Source organism: Mesoplodon bidens, assembly GCF_964165515.1.
Source record: "Mesoplodon bidens genome assembly, chromosome: 7".
In the NCBI taxonomy this organism is placed as follows: Eukaryota; Metazoa; Chordata; class Mammalia; order Artiodactyla; family Ziphiidae; genus Mesoplodon; species Mesoplodon bidens.
Genome location: NC_138164.1, coordinates 92,665,530 through 92,684,471, shown reverse-complemented (window position 1 = coordinate 92,684,471; position 18,942 = coordinate 92,665,530). Strand labels below are relative to the sequence as shown.

Genomic DNA, 18,942 nt, shown 5'->3' with positions numbered 1-18,942 from the left:
TTTGTAAACACTGAGAAAAGAGGGGCACCACCTGCTACCAACTCTTTCAGATTCTCTCAGGAACACTGTCATCTGGTTCTGATAAAGGAAAAGTTCCTTTTAAATATAAAAATTTGCTAAATAAAATAACAATCTTCCATTCTTGCATAACTCCAGCTAGTATTTTCTTACTCTCTCTTGTTTAATTCTGTTTTTGAATTGCTTATAGGTAAATAAGAATGCTAATTAAGAAAACAAGGATTCCATCTTGTGTAAACGTTGTCCATTCATTAAATTCACGAACATTTATTGATGGACAAGAGTGGTCTAAATCCTAAGTCACTGGGTATAGTATTTGTTTCTAAGTGTGCAAGAGTAATTAATACCATTTTCTGAGCCTTTTAGTTACTTGTTTGGAATGATTACTCATCAGTTTTTTTTTGTTTTGTTTTTTTTTTTTTTTGCGTTATGTGGGCCTCTCACTGTTGTGGCCTCTCCCGTTGCGGAGCACAGGCTCCAGACGCGCAGGCCCAGCAGCCATGGCTCACAAGCCCAGCCGCTCTACGGGATGTGGGATCTTCCCAGACCGGGGCACGAACCCGCATCCCCTGCATCGGTAGGCAGACTCCCAACCACTGCGCCACCAGGGAAGCCCACTCATCAGTTTTTGATCTCTAAGATTTCTCTACCAAAGACAAGTTTTATCTTTGGGTCTATAATGGAGACAGTCACTGAATCCATCACTTCACTCTTTTTAAAACCCTGCACTTAGAAGTAAATGGAAAAGAAGTCTTGAAACTGCTCCTCTTCAGAGGAAATGACTTCCACTCCCATCATCTTAGGACTAATCCTTCTTTAACTTTCCCGCCAAATTCTCCACTCTCATCTAGGACTTCAGATTCAGATGAATGTGCATATCACTCTTACCAAGAAAACTAATTTTTGAAGAAACTTAAAGTTCCTTAGGAAAGCAGACTGATCTAAAGCCAAGGGCATATTTCTAGGAAAATAGCCATTTGAGGGCTTTCAAAAACATAATATATAAAAAAGCTCAGAGATTATTACCCATCCTTCTTTCTGTTTGATGACCTCGTCCCACTGGATGTGAGACTGGGTTGAAGAAATAAGTCCAGGAACGGTCCTCTTGGCTCTGCTGTGTCACTCTTTGATTTTGATGGCTGTCATGGGCTGAGGCTGCTGTGACAATGCAGTTCAAGCAATTGTCAAAGTGTTAGTTGACATTTGGCCAGGGATACACTGATTTTTTAAAGACTTTATTTTCTATGCAAGACAATGAAACCATCTTCCGGATATAGAGGGCCAGGAAGTTGCAGAATGTTTTAGCAGGTATAGGTTCATTCATGCTCATTTTTCCTAGCAATCAGCATGTGAACTCGAGAACACAAAAGTATTAACGACTTCTCCAGTGGGTAGATGAGAAGTTATAGACATCAAGTGAAGATGGAGGAGAAATAGTTCTTTACCCACACCATGTTGCCACCATCCCTTAAAGGAGGAAGTGTAATAGTCCAAACACATGATGTCATTCCTAGACCACGTCCCAGTGAAATGCACATTAGGCCAGTAGTGATTTAGAGAAGGAATCAGATAACATTGAGATAAACATGAAAGTAAATGCCATTGAGATAAACATGAAAGTAAATGCCATTCATCTCAAAAGCATGAGTGGAATCTATTAGAAACATCACCTTCTAACAATGAGATTTATGGCACAGTGGCATATAAGAATGCAGCACATGCTTTGGCTTCACTCTGAGCCACTGAAGACGTATAGGTAGAAAAGATGACAATAGTAGCCCCTTAGCAACAACTACACCACATATCCTGTCACTGAATCCACTGCTCTGCCAGCTATGCATTCAGAAGCTGCCACACACCAGAAGAACATCATGCATTACATTCTATATTGCAAATAAAAACATAGGGATATTTCTCACTGATATTAAGTAACGATATGGAATTCACATTCTTTTACGAGAATGCATCTTACATGCATTTCAATATTTCTGTCACACAGACAAAAGAATCATGCACAGGAGCTGGTAGAGCCAAGTTATCTGGCATCACTTAGAAATGTTGACAAGATTGGGTCTAATCTCCCCAGTCCCACAATTCAAATATAAAGAAGAGGTGTTTTTTATAAATCTAAGAAGAAAACATTGTACATTCAAGGAGAAATCTCCAAACAAGCATGACAAAGGGCCAAATGACACCAGACAGGTGTTTTTCTCAAAATGTCTGGCTCCCTTTCTTTGACTACTGAGGTTCTGACCAAAAGCTTTCTAACAAGCCCAGGATTTCATAGAACTGTGTTGTAAAGCCTGGATCCATATCATAGAGCAGATTCCTCTACAAAAGAAAAGGGAGTATTTTATAAGATCGGAGTCCCTGCATCCTCTTACTAGGGGATGCCCAAAATTAGATCTGAAAGTGACATATGCAAGGGCATATTCTCTGTGTCTCCTTATGTGCTTGCCATTTCTGTTCTGGTGATTTGTTACGAGCACTTAAGGGTTGGCTCTGTGTTGACTGAATGGTAAGTGATTAAGGAACTGTAACATCTTGTGACATTTCCTTCAAACTCTTCTTGTTCACTGTCTTCAATGCCCAGTACTTAACCCCAGAGGAAGTTTTCACCCAAGTCTGCCTGTGAAACCATCCATTACCAGTTGTCCCTGCTGTTGAATGAGAGTCTTCTTTTGGCATTTGGGGATATTCCCCAGGCCATCCATTCTCAAACCACTGCTCTTTCTGGGTAGCTGTTTCTTCTGTTGTACTAGTAGGGGGTGCTTGGGCTGTGAGAAGAATGTCAATTGTGAGCTGTTATTGTTCAATTAATTTCCTTACCAACACATATCTTTCTACCTTAAGAGCATATACATGTGGGAGAGAAGGTAGAAAAGGAAAGCAGGGAGGAGAGACACCACTGATACTCTGAAAGGAATATTAGACATCAAATGGCCTGATACTTTAGCTTTTCAGATGGGAAAACTGGGGCTCAAAGAAGCTTTGATTTGCTCAAAATCATATAGCCAGGTTGGTACAAAGTTAGAATCAGACCACGGTCTATGAATTCCAGTATTATTCTTATTTTACTAGAGTCTATGGCCTCATATATCCTGTCTGAGAGAACTGTTCGTTGAAAAAACTTAACCTGTCTTCAGTGATCTTGGAGGGAGGAGTATATTATATAACAGTCCATGACAAGATCAGCCTAGTAGGAAGCCTTCTCAAAAGGTGGTCACATGACTCATAATTGCACACACTGGAAATACACCAGCAGTGCATTTGCCCAGCATGAAAGATGCTGGGAATGATTGAGATGTTACCCCACTGACATGTTACAAAGTTATGTCTATGGAGCATCTAAAATTGCCAAAATGACTTTTTAAGAAAATTAATTCAGTGGAGAAAAACTTTTCTAGCCAGTGTTTGGCATTATGTAAATAGTAGAAGTGTGTGACAGGCTTAAAATTTCCAAGGCTCAGTGTTGTAATTGTCCAGTTTTAAAAGGGGCATAATGAATGAAATGAAATTGTATCGGGGTGCCTTTGGTAAAAATCATAAAGCCACTGACATTTTCATCTGTAGCGACTAATACTAAAGTTTTAGTTCATCAAGTAAATGAGAGTGTTATAATACTGTATATCAACTATACCTCAAAAAAAAGAAAAAGAAAATGAGAGTGTATAAACTTGCCAAGCTGAAGTATATTTTGCAACTTGTAAAACTGGTTTATTTCATTATTTTAGAAATTAATATGTATGATTTGATCATTGCGAAGACATTTAAAAAATAAAACTTACTGTCCTTGTTTCACCCTTGCATTGGCCAAAACATTCCTGGGGTTAACTTGTTATCCAGAGGGAGGGGAAAAAAACCCCCAAATCTTAAGTTTTCCCTCCCCCTGACTAAATCACTACCTCATGACAAATAATAAAGTTAGAGAAAACACTGTGTGTAATTACAAAAAAAGAAAAATTAACACAAAACATAGACTGCATACTTAAAGTTTAAAAAAAAGAAAGGAAAAAAAATGCGCACACACACACACACACATGCCCACACATGTGCACGCACACACTATTCTATACTACTTCTACCTCTCCCTTTATAAAACACAATGATCCTTTAAATATCCAGTAACCCCTTGTTGTCTTCAATATATGGGTTAGCAGAGTAATGGATTTCCATTGCAAATGACTCTCTTCTGGAAGTTGTAAATGTTCTTTTGACAACGCCCAGAATCACCAACCAGAATCACTTAAGTTTTGCAAGTCCTGATAAAAGAATTGCTGCAGCAGCTGCTGCTTTCCCTCTGTTAGGTTCTGTTATGTCCTGTTTTTCAACTGCTCTCCAGTAATCATGGCCCTCCCCGCAACCTTTTGACAATAGGATCATTAATTCCAAGCCTCTTAGTTTTCCACTTCTTAAGTACAAACCGTCTTAAATAATTTCTCAAATACACTGCTAGGATCCAAAGGGACTGGTACAGAATCCCATTCTGAAGACACTTCTGTTTCTTATGTCCTTCCTCTATCAGAAGACTCTTTTGTTAACTCAGCCTATAATCCACATGCGTATATCGAATCTGTTGGGGTCAATAATGAGATATAGGCCTGTTGGGTGTATTCAGTACAATGCCCAGGAGGTAGTAACCTATTCAGTCCTAGCTGATGTCTGAAACTTTTTTTTTGTTGTCTGAAGACCTCCTCAAACCATGGATTCCCAAACTTCTTTGGCTTCTAAGTGATTGTTTCTTACATTTTTGCTTTAGGAGTATTCAAGGCTATGAGAATCATGGTTGAACCATAATTTCTAAAGTGCTACAAGCTGTTATCCTAAATTAAAGCTTCTTTTATTCCAAACATCATAGGCATCGCTCTGAGAGATAGATAAAAAAAGAAGAGTATACACTTCTTACTTCTTTTTTTTGTCCTATCCTCATAGGCCAGGAGTGAGACCTGAAATTGTTTTAGGAAACCTGAGATGTTTGCACATAAGTAAAAATAACAGCGTCAAAGCCTTCCCCAAGTTACCCTGGGCTTAAAAACAAAAAAAAGAACAGTCAAGGAATTCATATATAGACCATCTGAGCAATTGACTTTCTTCCAAAGAGTACAAGGGATGCCTTTCTACAATGCAGTGAGGAACAGAATGTGAAAAAGAAACTGAATTCATCAAAGATCTTTATAGAAAACAAGAATTCCAAAGATCCTTGCACTTGTCATGCTTTCTTTCCAGATCCCACTACTAAGCATCAAAAGAACACACCCTTCTTCAAACATTTCCATAAACACACACAAATTACCCAAATGGAACCTCTGGGAAACTTTAACACAAAAACTGTATCTCAGATATTTTTAAACATTTTAACTTTTTAAACATTTTGGCCTTTTGGGCCACCTGACAAGTTAGTATTTTATTCCAATTTCTAAGAAATTGTGTGCAGATTTGGCAGCTTTTCATGCTCTGGAGATAAAAGAAATTACTGTGTGGAAATAGAAGATGTAGCCAATGTCTGCAAAAAAAGTCTTCCCCATTCTCTGGAGTGACTTCACTAACTCAACTAAACCAGACCTGGTGCCTGCCATCCTTCTTACTTGTGCTTGTAGGATGCTGGGTCTCCTCTTCATCATGGTATCCATGGTGACTGAGAGAAGAGTGTGTTTCCTGGGTCCATTTTCCTCCATAAGCACTGGTGCTACTTCTGTCCACATCTGTCGTGATGACGGTTATGCACACTGTGACTTTTATCAACCAACTTTTGATTGTTCTGTTTTTTCATTAAAGTACATGCCATCTAATGGTTCGATGCCTAACTAGTACCTCTGAGCCTCTCCTCTTAATACTTTTGAGTGAACTCACTAATATCTCCCAAGAGAAAACCAACGGGCATGGAAATTACTTAATGATTACCTGTTATTGTACTACAACCACTTTATCAAGAGCAGCACCACAAACCATTTTAACGTATTCATTTTTATAATGAAGCAACATAAAATATCTTGTGCCCAGATGATATAATTGACAAATGACTCCTAAGCTGAACTGAGTATCCTCGTGAAAGTTCACTAAGAATTTGTGATGAGATCTTAACTGAATTTCCCACTGTGTCCCGATGATTGACCTTTGCAGCGTCAAAGACTTTGAGGGAAAAAAAGTCTTTAATTAAGTATGTGTAACCCATTACCAGTCATCCTTGTGGTTGTCTGAAGTGATACTTCTGGATTCGAATGGCCTGGGCTCAGTTGCATCCAATCCTGGTTCTGTTGTGGGTGGTTAAAAACCCGTGGTGTGGTTGAAACTGTGATAATGATGATTGAAGTAATAAGGAGAATGTTATTTCTTGAGCCTTCACCACTTGTTTTGCATATCTCTCCCTTCTTCAGTCTATAGAGTAATTCATCTATACCAGGCTGTATAGATGGTTGAGTGGAAATGAAGGGAAAGCAGAGAGTGCCTTCAGCTTGATTCAGCCATACTGTTAAGCATCTCAGTGTCCTTTGCATTCTGTCAGAGAACACATAGGGGTCAGAACATGAGATCTTCTGGAGAAAGCAGCCAAAGAAGCTGCAGCAGGAGGAAGAACAGCTTTGAAAACACCAGCCCTACACCAAGGAGAGCCAAAGATGTCAGCACTTGGCCTGTCCATGCAGTCTGTAATGACCCTCTGCAATTGAAAGCCCAAGGAATCTGTAACACTGCCAAGTGTGCTACATGTAGATCCTCAGGCTGAAGAGTAGATAACTGAAAAGTTATACCATGATGACCAGTTTACATTATTAGCAGCTTTAGTGGGGAAGGAAACACCCTGAGCAGCCAGAGCTTTCCTATAGATGATTCTAACAAAGAATATCTACCTAGAACAGCCATGTGATTTAGCTATACATTTCTGAATATTTATAGTTATCAAACACCTATGGTATTCTCATCAAACACAAAGCATTTCATGAGCAAGCCATTCATAGCCAATGAAAGAAAACCAAGACGCATACATTCAGTAGAAAACACCATAGGTAACCAACCACCATCACAGCAGCTCCCCAAAGATAAAAAGGGGCATACATCCACCAGTGCCCTGATACTGTCACCCAAAATGATAGGGCTGGAAGAGGAGATGCACCTGACAGAAGAACCATGACAAAATCAGAATCAATGTCTTTTGTGAAAGGTTATTTGCAAATACATCCTAATTCTTTCAAACTTTATTTTGATACCCAAATAATACAAAAGTCTTTTCAGAACTATAATACTATGAGCTCTATTTCACAAGTTAATAAAATCAGGTTTAGAATCATTAACTACGTTCTCAGTAAGCATGAAAAACTGGCAGTTATCATAACCCTACAGAAGAGAGAGGGCATCCTGCTGAATTACGTGCACAGGTGCCAAGAAGAAAAGTGAGCTGAAGTCGGAAAATATGCCACAGAGATGAAAAAATATCAAGGGAAGTTTTCTCCTGGAGCTTGATGATACGATTTATTTTCAGGTTGATCTGTTTGGCTTGCCACTCAAGAGGGTTTAGTTTCTCAAGTGTCAAGACCACATCTTTCCTGCTGCCCGACTTAGAAGACGTGGCCACATCCTGAACCCAGCAGACAGTATAATAGTAAAGCTCCAGTGTCTTGGGGTATTTGGTTTTCTTTTTGAAGTAACTAAAGAGAGTTTCTTTGTTAGGTCTCTAAGCTCTGCAGGGGTGTCCAACTAAGGAATACACTACTTGAAAGCTTAGATATAAAGCATATAGTTCATCTCGAGTATTTGTTGTATCGATGTCATATACTCAAATGACTCAGGCCTAAGCTATGCTTTTGGACCCCTCCCTCCTGGGGTGCTGTCTTTTTGGGGATGAAACCCTCAGGTTCTAATTGGATGGACAGGACTTCTGTGACCTGAGAGAGTTCATGTAGCACCATAAAGGCACATCTTCTCTAAAAAAAAGGCAGAGCTGTGATAGAGTCAGGTTCAGGATTCTCATCTCGGTTCAGCAATATCTCAGATCATGACAGGTATGTATAGGAAACTCAGTCATTTGGCAGAATATTAGACCAACCTTTGAATTTTTTTAAAGGACCTTTCAGCTCAATTTCCATCTCTGTTCTCAAAAAGTTTTATAATTGTCACAAATTTGGATACTATTATGCAATGGTTTCACTATTTGTTTTTAATAATTGGCACTGTTTTGTTATATAGCTCAGCTTTAACACATAAATAAACAAAACAGGAAGTACCTGAGGTATTAGGAATTTTATAAAAGATATTTTTTCCATTTCTCCTCCAAATATATTTTGGCTTCCATTAAAAAAAAATCAGTTTTTTCCTTCATAATCTCATCAAGGTATAATTAACCTGTGATCATAGGCTTATGCTCATTTTTCATATTAACTATTTCCTAAGATCGATAATCTTGGGCATCACTCAGATTAATCGATAAACCTAGCATAGATGGTTCTACAGGAATTGATTATTCTTACTGGTGCTGGAGATAAAATCTTCATCATCATCAATGCCTGATCCAGAATAACTGGGGTGTCTGTCACTTTCATCTTCATTTTCTTCAGTTGGCTCCCAGCCTGCTGAGATGATATTTGAATCCGTACCTGTTGTGGTGACTTGCATTAGTGGCTGAGCTGGATGCCAAGCAACCCATTTGACAAAGGAAGAAAATCAGGCACAGAATGTATAAAAGAATTCCCAAGATCATAAGAAGAAAGTGAGAGATTTGACTTCTATACCCCAAATTCCTATATTCTGGTCTCTGAAGCTAATGTATAGATCTAAAAACAACTGGCTATGATCTTTACAACTGAACACTCTTTTTAAGGAAGTTAAAAGAATAAATATGGACATAACCCCACCAAACAAGTAAAAGAAAAAAAAAGGCCAATAAACACAGCCCCATGCTTTCAGATGCATTTATTATTAACTTATTAACCATATGCCATGAAAGCTAGGGTGTCAAGAATAGAATGAAAAGGTTTCACACATGCCTATTTGTTTTATCAAGCCACCTTCAGTAAAACCTTGGAATCTAAACACGTCAGTCATTTCTAAAAATCCCTTAGTTGTATTCACTATTTGCTATTCACCCAGCTATTAGGTTTGATCTTCTCTAGCATTCGATTACTGTAGCTCTGAACGCAAATGAAAGCTATACTGCAGTTCCCATCAATACTTTAGCATGTAGCCAGAAAAAAAAACAAAATTAGTCAATTAACAGAGAAATTTTGCGGGGCATTTGTTAGTCAACCAAAAGGGTTGACTAGAGTGGATTGTAGCCAATATTTGCAAAAATTCTCACTTTTTCCCTTTTGGATGCAATCCTAAGAAAGGAGATGGAAAGCCTCCACCTCTTCGCAGTGGTTACTGTAGATGTCTCTTTACTAGAAAGAGGTTTCCTATATTTTGAATGAGATTCATGCTATCTTTCAGAATGACCATTTATCTTTGCATCCTATGAGTATCTATCCCCAAAACAGTTCCATTGATGGAGATTTTTGTTAGCTCTACCTATGCTATTTTATTTTCTCATGAAAAGTCAAGAACTTTTTATCACTTCAGTCATTTAACAACATCTTTCAGAGTCAAAGTTTTGTTCTGTCATTGAGAAAGACCTAGCTCCCCTTCTCCAGCCCCCAGATTAGCCTCCTCCTGGGCTACATTAATTCTATAGAATATAAAGAAGAAATCTGCTTATTAGTACTAGAAAGTCAAACATATAGATCTCAGAGTCATGAAAAACATTTGTGAAACCAGCATGAACTTTAGACTTTGACAATATCCCCGAGGTCAATGAAAATTACTGAAGACTGCCAAGAAAACATATGAAATGAGATAATAATAACTCGTTACCAGCCATTATTGTTGTGGTGTGAAGATGAATCTTGGATGTTGATGGCTGAAACCACCAAGGAAACCAATCCTGCCAAGAAAACCAATCCTGGGCTTCTTGCCTCTTGGTTGCTGTTTTGGAAGTTGTACCACTAGGGCTCATCAAAGCTGTTGTAACCATAATTGAATTGATTGTTGAAAGGTTAATTATCAGTGCTTAAGAAATAGCATTGTATGTGCTTTCACTCTTTTACCACTCAAGAGTCATCTATACATGATACAGATGGCAGAAAGAAAGAGAAAAAGCACAGAAGTTCCATTTCTTTCCAAGGTCCAAACCAGGGTTCATAGAATGTCAGAGATGGAAGGACCTTAAACAGCATCTGGTTCATGCTCCTCATCTTGAAGATGAAAAAGCTGTGCTGGACAGACCTTGACTTGTCTGAAGTTAGGATGATTAAACAAGAGAGAAGTCTCGAGGAGAGCGTGAGAGCTGTCTTTGAATTTTGAAAGGCTATAACATAAACAAGGGATTAAGTTTTTGTTTGTGTTCCTAAAAGGTCAAACTAGGACCTGTGGTGAGAATTTCAGGGAGATTAATATTCTTCCAGATGTTAGATTTAAAAAGGTAATAATCTGAACTCTCCAACAATGACCGTATTATACAGAAAGTATTATAACCCCCACCATCAGAAAGAGCACTTAGCAGGAAAACTGTGTCAGAGATTAAATGATTAGAAATGTTGATGGAATGAGACCATTTAATATCCTCTCCACATCTGAGTCTTTGATTCTAAAGGATGATGAGTCCTAGCCCATCATCTTCTACACATTCTATCTTGGTCAACCAATATCATCCTCCAAGAATTTAGGGTATGACATTTCTGCCAGCAGTCCCACACACATAGCCCTAGCAATATCTTATACGTGGAAGAAGGACACATGAGGTGGAAGCCTGAAAGAGATGCCATTCCACTTTAGTTGGCGTCCCAATTCCCTAGCAGCCTTGCCCATGGTCACTTTTATATCAGCACTAGATTTTGCAAAGCAGAACAGAACATTTTGAGACCCAGTTTTTGAAAATAGGATAATCAATCAGGAAAGACAGACGAAGATGAAGTGACCCAATGATCTCACTAACAAGACCAGAAGCAAGAGTCTTGATTTGAAAACTTCCAAAGACTGCCATTTCTGCAACCATGATGTGCATCAGAAGAACAGTAGAGAATAGCAGACAAAAAACTGAAAAAAGTTCAAGCAGAAAGGCTGAAACCATCATTAAATTGCCAAGTACAAAAGTAAAGTGAATTAGATTTCTTCTTTCCAGTTATCAAGAAAGCCCAGAAGTGTCCCAAGATGAAGTACTTCAAGACCTTTTCCTTCACAGTGTTTGTACTATGAAAATGAACATTGTCAACATTTTAAAAATACCATTTTTAAAATTCTGCAGTCAGTCTCTCTCTCTCTCTCTCTCTCTCTCTCTCTCTCTCTCTCCAGCATTATCTTAATCAGTATGATATGCAATCATAGCATAACATCAGTACTATTTTCCTCACAGGAGTATTTGTCAAAATAAAAAATACAGTTTAGGGCTTCCCTGGTGGCGCAGTGGTTGAGAGTCTGCCTGCTAATGCAGGGGACACGGGTTCGAGCCCTGGTCTGGGAGGATCCCACATGCCACGGAACAACTAGGCCTGTGAGCCACAGCTACTGAGCCTGCGCGTCTGGAGCCTGTGCTCCGCAACAAGAGAGGCCGCGATAGTGAAAGGCCCGCGCACCGCGATGAAGAGTGGCCCCCGCTTGCCACAACTAGAGAAAGCCCTCGCACAGAAACGAAGACCCAACACAGCAAAAATAAATAAATAAATTACTAAAAAATAAAAAAAAAATAAAGAGTCCTTTAAAAAAAAAAAAAAAATACGGGCTTCCCTGGTGGTGCAGTGGTTGAGAGTCCGCCTGCCGACGCAGGGGACGCGGGTTCGTGCCCTGGTCCGGGAGGATCCCACGTGCCGCGGAGTGGCTGGGCCCGTGGGCCATGCCCGCTGAGCCTGCGCGTCCGGAGCCTGTGCTCCGCAACGGGAGAGGCCACAGCAGTGAGAGGCCCACGCACTGCAAAAAAAAAAAAAAAAAAAAAAAAAAAAAAACAAAACAGTTTATTCAATGTATTATAAGCTAAGCAAATGTAAAGGACCATTTTTATAACTTTTTCTGCATAAACAACGCTTAATTATTTTGAAATATGGCCATATCCTCCATCAACAAAAGTTAATAAGTGAAGATATGCTTATAATATCCCATTGTTATAGACTTTGAATCTTTTTTCCACAAAAGCTCTCAAACTCTCAAAAACACTTTATAGTGATTTAGAATTAACAGTCAAACATCCAGGGAGCTTTTTAGAGGCCTAGATTTTGATATAAAGCAACAGGTCACTTCCCACACTTTATAGTTGAGGTATCAGATGTCCAAACAATTGTTCAGGGCCTATACTTTCCATCTGTAAATCAGTATTCTCTTCTATTATTATTACTGGCTGGATAATTAGATCAGTGGAAAGTAGGAGTATGCATTTTCTAGTAGACTTCTTTTAAGAGGACATGTTCTGAATTAATCTCTTAATTGAAGCTCTGAAGGAAAAATAATTCTGATTCTATGTGCATGTTGCCAAAGGAAAACAAGTAGGACACTGGGCAGAATCCGGTCATGTCCCCAGATCCATGGGCCTCTCTGTTAAATGAAATGGTACCAGATCCTGTGCTAAGGATGTGGTGAGAGCACATCAGGAGGAAGCTTCAGCATGATAATGGTGTCCTTTCCCTTAACATTGAAAGGCTTGGCATTTAGGACAACAGATAAGCAAAAGACCTAACAGTTTACCTGCCATTGCTGTTGTGGTCTGATCCTGAGTCTCAGGCTGTGAATTACCAAATGAGGGCCATATCCAATTATTTTGCTCCTGAGCTGCTGCATGGCTGTTTGAGTGCACAGTTGAAGTAACTGGATCAATTATGAAAATATCATTTTGTGGGGTCTTTCTAGAAAACCTTTACTCTCAGTCCTGTCTATATTAAATGTATGTATATATTGTAGAGTGAAGAAGCGTGAGGCCTGATTTTATCTTTCCGGTCTCCTAAAGTCTCTGAGAATCTTAGGACAACATCAGAAATGCAAATTCTGTATGGATAACCACAGAGTGCTACCCATTCTTCAAACTGAGACCCCTGAATATAGACTCAGAACAAAACCAAGTAGCAACGGAATAACCCGTGATGGAAAAGAGATTTTATAGCTACCTGATTGGGTGACCCAGCCATGAACTGGATCATTCATTTATTTTCGGAATATCTTTGGAGGTGCTTGCTTGTATCTTTTGGATCTGTCTATCATTTTATCCAGGAAGCTTGTGATGACAACTAGCATTTCAAAGTTCCACCCACACTCATTAATCTCAAGTCAAGCTTTATACTTGAGCAGGAACTTTGCAAAGGGTGTATATTCAAAGTGTTGAAATCAGATAAAGCTTTGTCAAGTATCCATCTAACACTTTCTGTCACTTTTAATTCTAATTCAGAATGTGTTTCCAGAAAAGAAACACAACTGCCCAAGTTACAGAAATTCTGGACTCTATTCAAATTAGAGAAAGGATAATCGGTGCTATTTTGCAATTTGAAATCTCCCACTTGACTCTCAAGCTAGACTTGAGTCAAGAATGTTTCTCTGTAGAAGAAGAATGGCAAAGATCATCAGGATAAACATCTAAACCAGTTGAGATTTTTAAAAACCATTTTGAGTCATATGCGCCCTTGAAAATCTGATATAAGTCATAGCTTCTCTCCTAGAAAAACAGATCCTACACATACGTATTCTCAAAGTTTTGCATATTTTTTTTGGTGGCTCTTAAATAGCTTATGGCCTATCATTGAACCTACTGGATGTCCATAAACTCCAGGTTAAAAGCTTTGACTCTATACACACCCAATGTCAACTACCTACACAATATGCTCTATGCTACAAAGTACGCATTTGCATAGAATAGACTAGAGAGATTGGAACCAATTTCACCACTGATGCCCCCAGATAAACCTGGGCATCCCCTTGGAAAATCTGCAGACACCACTTTCTTACCCCAGTAACTTTATTAAAGATGCAGAACTCTGGCCACCCTCACCCTATAGTACATCAGATAGAGACCAACAGGAAGCAAACATACAAAAGCAAGACAGAAATAGGCATTATTTCTGTCTTCCTAAAAAGAGGTGTATGAGGGCTTCCCTGGTGGCGCAGTGGTTGAGAATCTGCCTGCCAATGCAGGGGACACGGGTTCGAGCCCTGGTCTGGGAAGATCCCACATGCCGCGGAGAGACTGGGCCCGTGAGCCACAATTACTGAGCCTGCGCGTCTGGAGCCTGTGCTCCGCAACAAGAGAGGCGCGATAGTGAAAGGCCCGCGCACCGCGATGAAGAGTGGCCCCCACTTGCCACAACTGGAGAAAGCCCTCGCACAGAAACGAAGACCCAACACAGCCATAAATAAATAAATAAATAAAAATAAAAAAAAAAAAAGAAAGAAAAAGAGGTGTATGAGATTTGGGGAAAATGAAAAAAGCTACTGCCAAGACAGCAGAGTTTTCAATTTTCCCCACCCAAGTAGATCATGCCAGACCAAAAAATAATAATAATGAGAAAAAATTTTAAAATATATACTTATATATATACACACACACACATATATATTTTTCTTTTACACCCAGAAGACAAGGAAATAGAGCGTTCCAAGGCAGGAGTCTGCTTCCTGAATTAGTTTAAGTTTTTGGATTCCAAAGAATTCCTGATCACCAATAGTAAAAAGGCTTATGACATGCCTCCAGGAAAGCACTTCCAAAAACAACATTTATAATAGAAAGCCTGCTGGAAGTCAAAACCTACCCAGATGGTCGTTCTCACTGGCTTTCCCTATTGCCACCCACTAAGGACCCTTAAGGATGGAATCAGCCACACAAGCCAAAGATACTCTTCTCTGTGCTCAGCCAGCCCTCCTCTTGACCTTTGTCCTCCTGTACGCATTAGAGGGGATTTGCAATCACTCCCTCCTGGTAAGTCCCAACTCTGAGTCCAACACTCATGAGGTTTTGGGATTCTCCTCACTGGGCTTAGAAACTATGGTCTATTCATGAACCAGCACTAACTTGTTCGAGTACACCATACGCTATGTTCAAGTTTCTACCTGATTCTTTTCTTTGACACCTTTCTTCCCATGAGCTGATTTATTTGGCACTGCTGTATTGGGTTCTAAAGCACTTCCATGACTCTCAGGTTGGCTCTGGACTCACTCTGCTGGACATACAAGTCTCTCTCTTCCTAAACTACTGAAACTTAACTAAGTGCTCTGGAAAGAGGAAAGCACAATTCTTTTCTCAACCCAAATCCTGAACTATTCGTAGTTAAGTAAACATACTTAACTAAATCATTTCCTTGATTTCTGAACAGTATATAGGCTCCATGAAGGTAGGTCCAACTCTGAGTCCCTAGTAACTAGAGCAATGTCTTGCACAGAGAAGACCTCAAATACCAGTTGAATGAATGACTAGGTTACTAATCCTTACTTCTCCTCAATATTACTTTCTAATGGTGTTTACCAATAGGTCCCAGGCATTAGAAGAGCTTGGTACATAGTAGGTCTTCAAAATATGTTTGCTGACTAAGGCAGGAGAGGCACGGTCCTTTAAAAGATGTGCTATGAATGTTTATAAAATGTCCTCATTGTCTTTTTTAAAGGACATGTGTAATACTATTTCTCTACAGTCTGTCAGCAGCTTGAATGTTAATTTCATCTGGTTCCCACAAGATATATTTTGTCACTATTTTCTTCTTTGGTGGGAAATGGTACTTTAGGATAGACCCGATCTGCTTCCTGCTGAGACCACTAGTTGTTGTGTTTGCCAACATCTGACAAAATTGCATGTCCTGATGATAAACCCCTTCAGTGTGGCTACTTTACGAAGGCAGGGAACTCAAGCAGCAAGTAACTAGCAGCCCACCTGCCTGGTTTGCAGAAGCTTCTCTCAAGAAGGGTTGTCCGTGGAATTACAGACAATACAGTGACAATCTTCGGAGAGCCAATAATCTGGGAAATCATGGGAAGTTTGAAAATATGTGGTTTTTGAAGTGTTTCAAAGAATTTGAGGAGAATGATCAGAACCCAACCCTATTTGTATCACCCTTCTCAGCAAGATGCTAACAGAAATTTAAGACACTGTTGAGAAAGTAACCTTACATTAAAACCTAAGTGTTCATCGACAGATGAATAGATAAAGAAGATATGGCACATATATACAATGGAATATTACCCAGCCATAAAAAGAAACAAAATTGAGTTATTTGTAGAGAGGTGGATGGACCTAGAGACTGTCATACAGAGTGAAGTAAGTCAGAAAGAGAAAAACAAATACCATATGCTAACACATATATATAGAATCTAAAAAAAAAAAAAATTGGTTCTGAAGAACCTAGGGGCAGGACTGGAATAAAGATGCAGACGTAGAGAGTGGACTTGAGGACACGGAGAGGGGGAAGGGTAAGCTGGGACGAAGTGAGAGAGTGGCATTGACATATATGCACTACCAAATGTAAAACAGATGGCTAGTGGGAAGCAGCCACATAGCACAGGGAGGTCAGCTCAGTGCTTTGTGACCACCTAGAGGGGTGGGATAGGGAGGGTGGGAGGGAGATGCAAGAGGGAGGGGATATGGGAATATATGTATATGTATAGCTGATTCACTTTGTTATAAAGCAGAAACTAACACACCATTGTAAAGCAATTATACTCCAATAAAGATGTTTAAAAAAAAAAAATCCTAGTGCTCTGGTGATTTCCCTGGCTTCTGGGTGATGAGGAATAGAAAAGGGCCCTGTCTGGAGCATTTGCAAACCAGTAAATTTCTGCCACACTCTTTGAAGACCCGAGTTCCACCCCTCAAGAGCCATAGCCAGGAAAAGAGAAAATCCACACCATACTAGGAAAGCTGCTGAAGAGGCAGATGCCCTGTTTGAGTGTGAATAATCCTCCACAGAAGGAACGCAGCCCATCTGGAAACCTGTTTTAAAACAAACCATAGGGGAAAAGCAAAGAAGGAAGCAGAGAAGGAGACAAGGGGAAAATGTAAACACTTTCCAATGAAAGTGAAGCACCGGGGCCAAAAACCCAAAGGAATCTAACGCAGTGTTTACATATTTGCACTCTAGCTGTCCCAAAGTAATGTTACCCACATAACCAAGCAAGAATTAAGAACCTTCCCCTACCAGCTGGGATAACAAACTTTTAAGCAGATTACTTTGATCAGATAACTCCTTCAGCTATGCTTCCTTAGACCAAAACCAAAGGAATTGCTTAGCAAATCATGGGTGGTGAATATGACTAATTATGACTCAATTAATAATACGAATATAAATCAGGTTAAAACCTAAAAATATAAAATTAAACTGAGAAAAGTAGCAGATGAAAAACGCTATGATCACAACTTTGTGAAAACAATCTTATCCACAGATGGATAAGAACGAGAAGGAAACATGCAAAAATGAAAATAGCTTCTGCATCAGGCTTGAATTGTCACCATATCTCTGGGACAAGAGAACAAGGGAAGTTCTTCTGAAAAACTTCCAATATGGTACTTCTCGTAGATGAAAAAAAAAAGAAAAGGTAGGCAGTAGCAGTCAATGCATACGGTGCACTAACAACCACAGCAGCCCGCCTCCCCAGATGATGTCACCACCTTCTAGAGACGGAGGCAATCAACAGGTGAGTGGGGATCGCTCAGGAAGAGCAGAGACGTTTTTTGCAAACGAATCGCTATTGGAAAGCACAGGGATTCATTCTCCTTACTGGTAGCCAGGGTAGTCTCTGGGTTGCTGGGGACCCAGGGACTATCTTGGTCCGGAGTCGGGTACACGGTTGGCAGATGGGTGTGGAAGATGTTGTAGCCCCCTGAAGTGCTTCTCTCACTGGAGGATCCACTGCTCATGTCCTCCTCGGGAGTGGTGCCGGGGTTGATGTCATCGGGGTTAGTTCTGTATTCCCCTTTCTTGGTGTACCGGGTGCCATCACGGTTAACAATAGCTGGAAGACAGAGGAGGCACTTTCAGAGCTGGACAGCTGCCGTTTTCCGACTGTAGGAAAACTGTGGCTTATCTTAGAAGACTTTAAAGCTATTTTTCTTTTTTATGAAGCAAACCAACACCTAACTACCTCTCTAGTTGGGGGGATAGAGTGAGCGATGCACTAAGAAAGTGAACTCTCCCTGCCCACCCACACACCCTGGAGACGGGGAGGGGGAAAGAGGGTATGTTTGGGAGTCCCCAGGTTCGAATCCCAGTTTCGTGTGGCTCTAGACAAGGTAGGTAACCCTCTGAACTTCAGTTTCATCATTTGTAAAATAGGGATGATACTACCTTCTGCTATGAGCACTATATGTATGATATGTTGTATGGAAAGTGCTTAGCGTAGTATTCAAGACAGAGTTCGTGCTCAGTAAGTGATCATTCTCCTGCCTGGTCCCTACCCTCCCTTCTCAAGTGCATGTAATATTTGTTGCTATTAATTCCATCTATTTCGAGAAAGGATTTGAAATAGGAGACAAAGAAGTGATCGGTCTCAGCAGGGAATATACAAGCATAACTCATTTATTTGTGCTTCACTTTATAGCTTCACGGATACTGTGTTTTACACCTTGAAGACTTGTGGAAACTCTGCATTGTTAGATAATGGTCAGCATTTTTTAGCAATAAAATATTTTTAGTTAAGGCATGTTTTTTAAAACATAATGCTATTACACACTTGGACTACAGTATAGTATAAATGTAATTTCTATATGTGCTGGGAAACCAAAACAATTTATAGCAATATTCACTTTATTGTGGTGGCCTGAAACTTAACCCGCAATACCTCTGAGGTATGCCTATAAATTTAAAAATCCACAAAGAATTAAATTTTCTTTCTAAGCGGCAAATGTTGTCAGTTTAAATGAACTCCCAGTCCTGGCTAAGAAATCAGCATGCTTAAATATCGACAGAGCCTCTGCCATCTTCTGTGAAATTCAACCTAAAATGAAGAAGC

General features: G+C 39.7%; 1 protein-coding gene across 23 annotated transcripts in view; it reads right to left on the bottom strand.

Moving 5' to 3' along the window:
* The window catches only part of CD44 (CD44 molecule (IN blood group)), an 89,088-nt gene that overhangs the window by 22,111 nt on the left and 48,035 nt on the right, over window positions 1-18,942 (bottom strand). For 4 of the 23 annotated variants that reach the window (XM_081238535.1, XM_081238554.1, XM_081238537.1 and 1 more), the window contains exons 5-11: window positions 17,713-17,946; window positions 9,856-10,002; window positions 8,478-8,633; window positions 6,194-6,307; window positions 5,604-5,720; window positions 2,667-2,795; window positions 1,045-1,176 (exon numbers count right to left, since the gene is read on the bottom strand). In XM_081238535.1, coding sequence (XP_081094661.1) covers window positions 1,045-1,176; window positions 2,667-2,795; window positions 5,604-5,720; window positions 6,194-6,307; window positions 8,478-8,633; window positions 9,856-10,002; window positions 17,713-17,946 — 1,029 coding nt within the window. Of the gene's footprint in view, window positions 1-1,044; window positions 1,177-2,666; window positions 2,796-5,603; window positions 5,721-6,193; window positions 6,308-8,477; window positions 8,634-9,855; window positions 10,003-12,711; window positions 12,832-17,712; window positions 17,947-18,942 lie in introns of all 23 variants that reach the window. The other 19 variants (XM_081238544.1, XM_081238547.1, XM_081238548.1 and 16 more) reach the window with 16 other exon arrangements.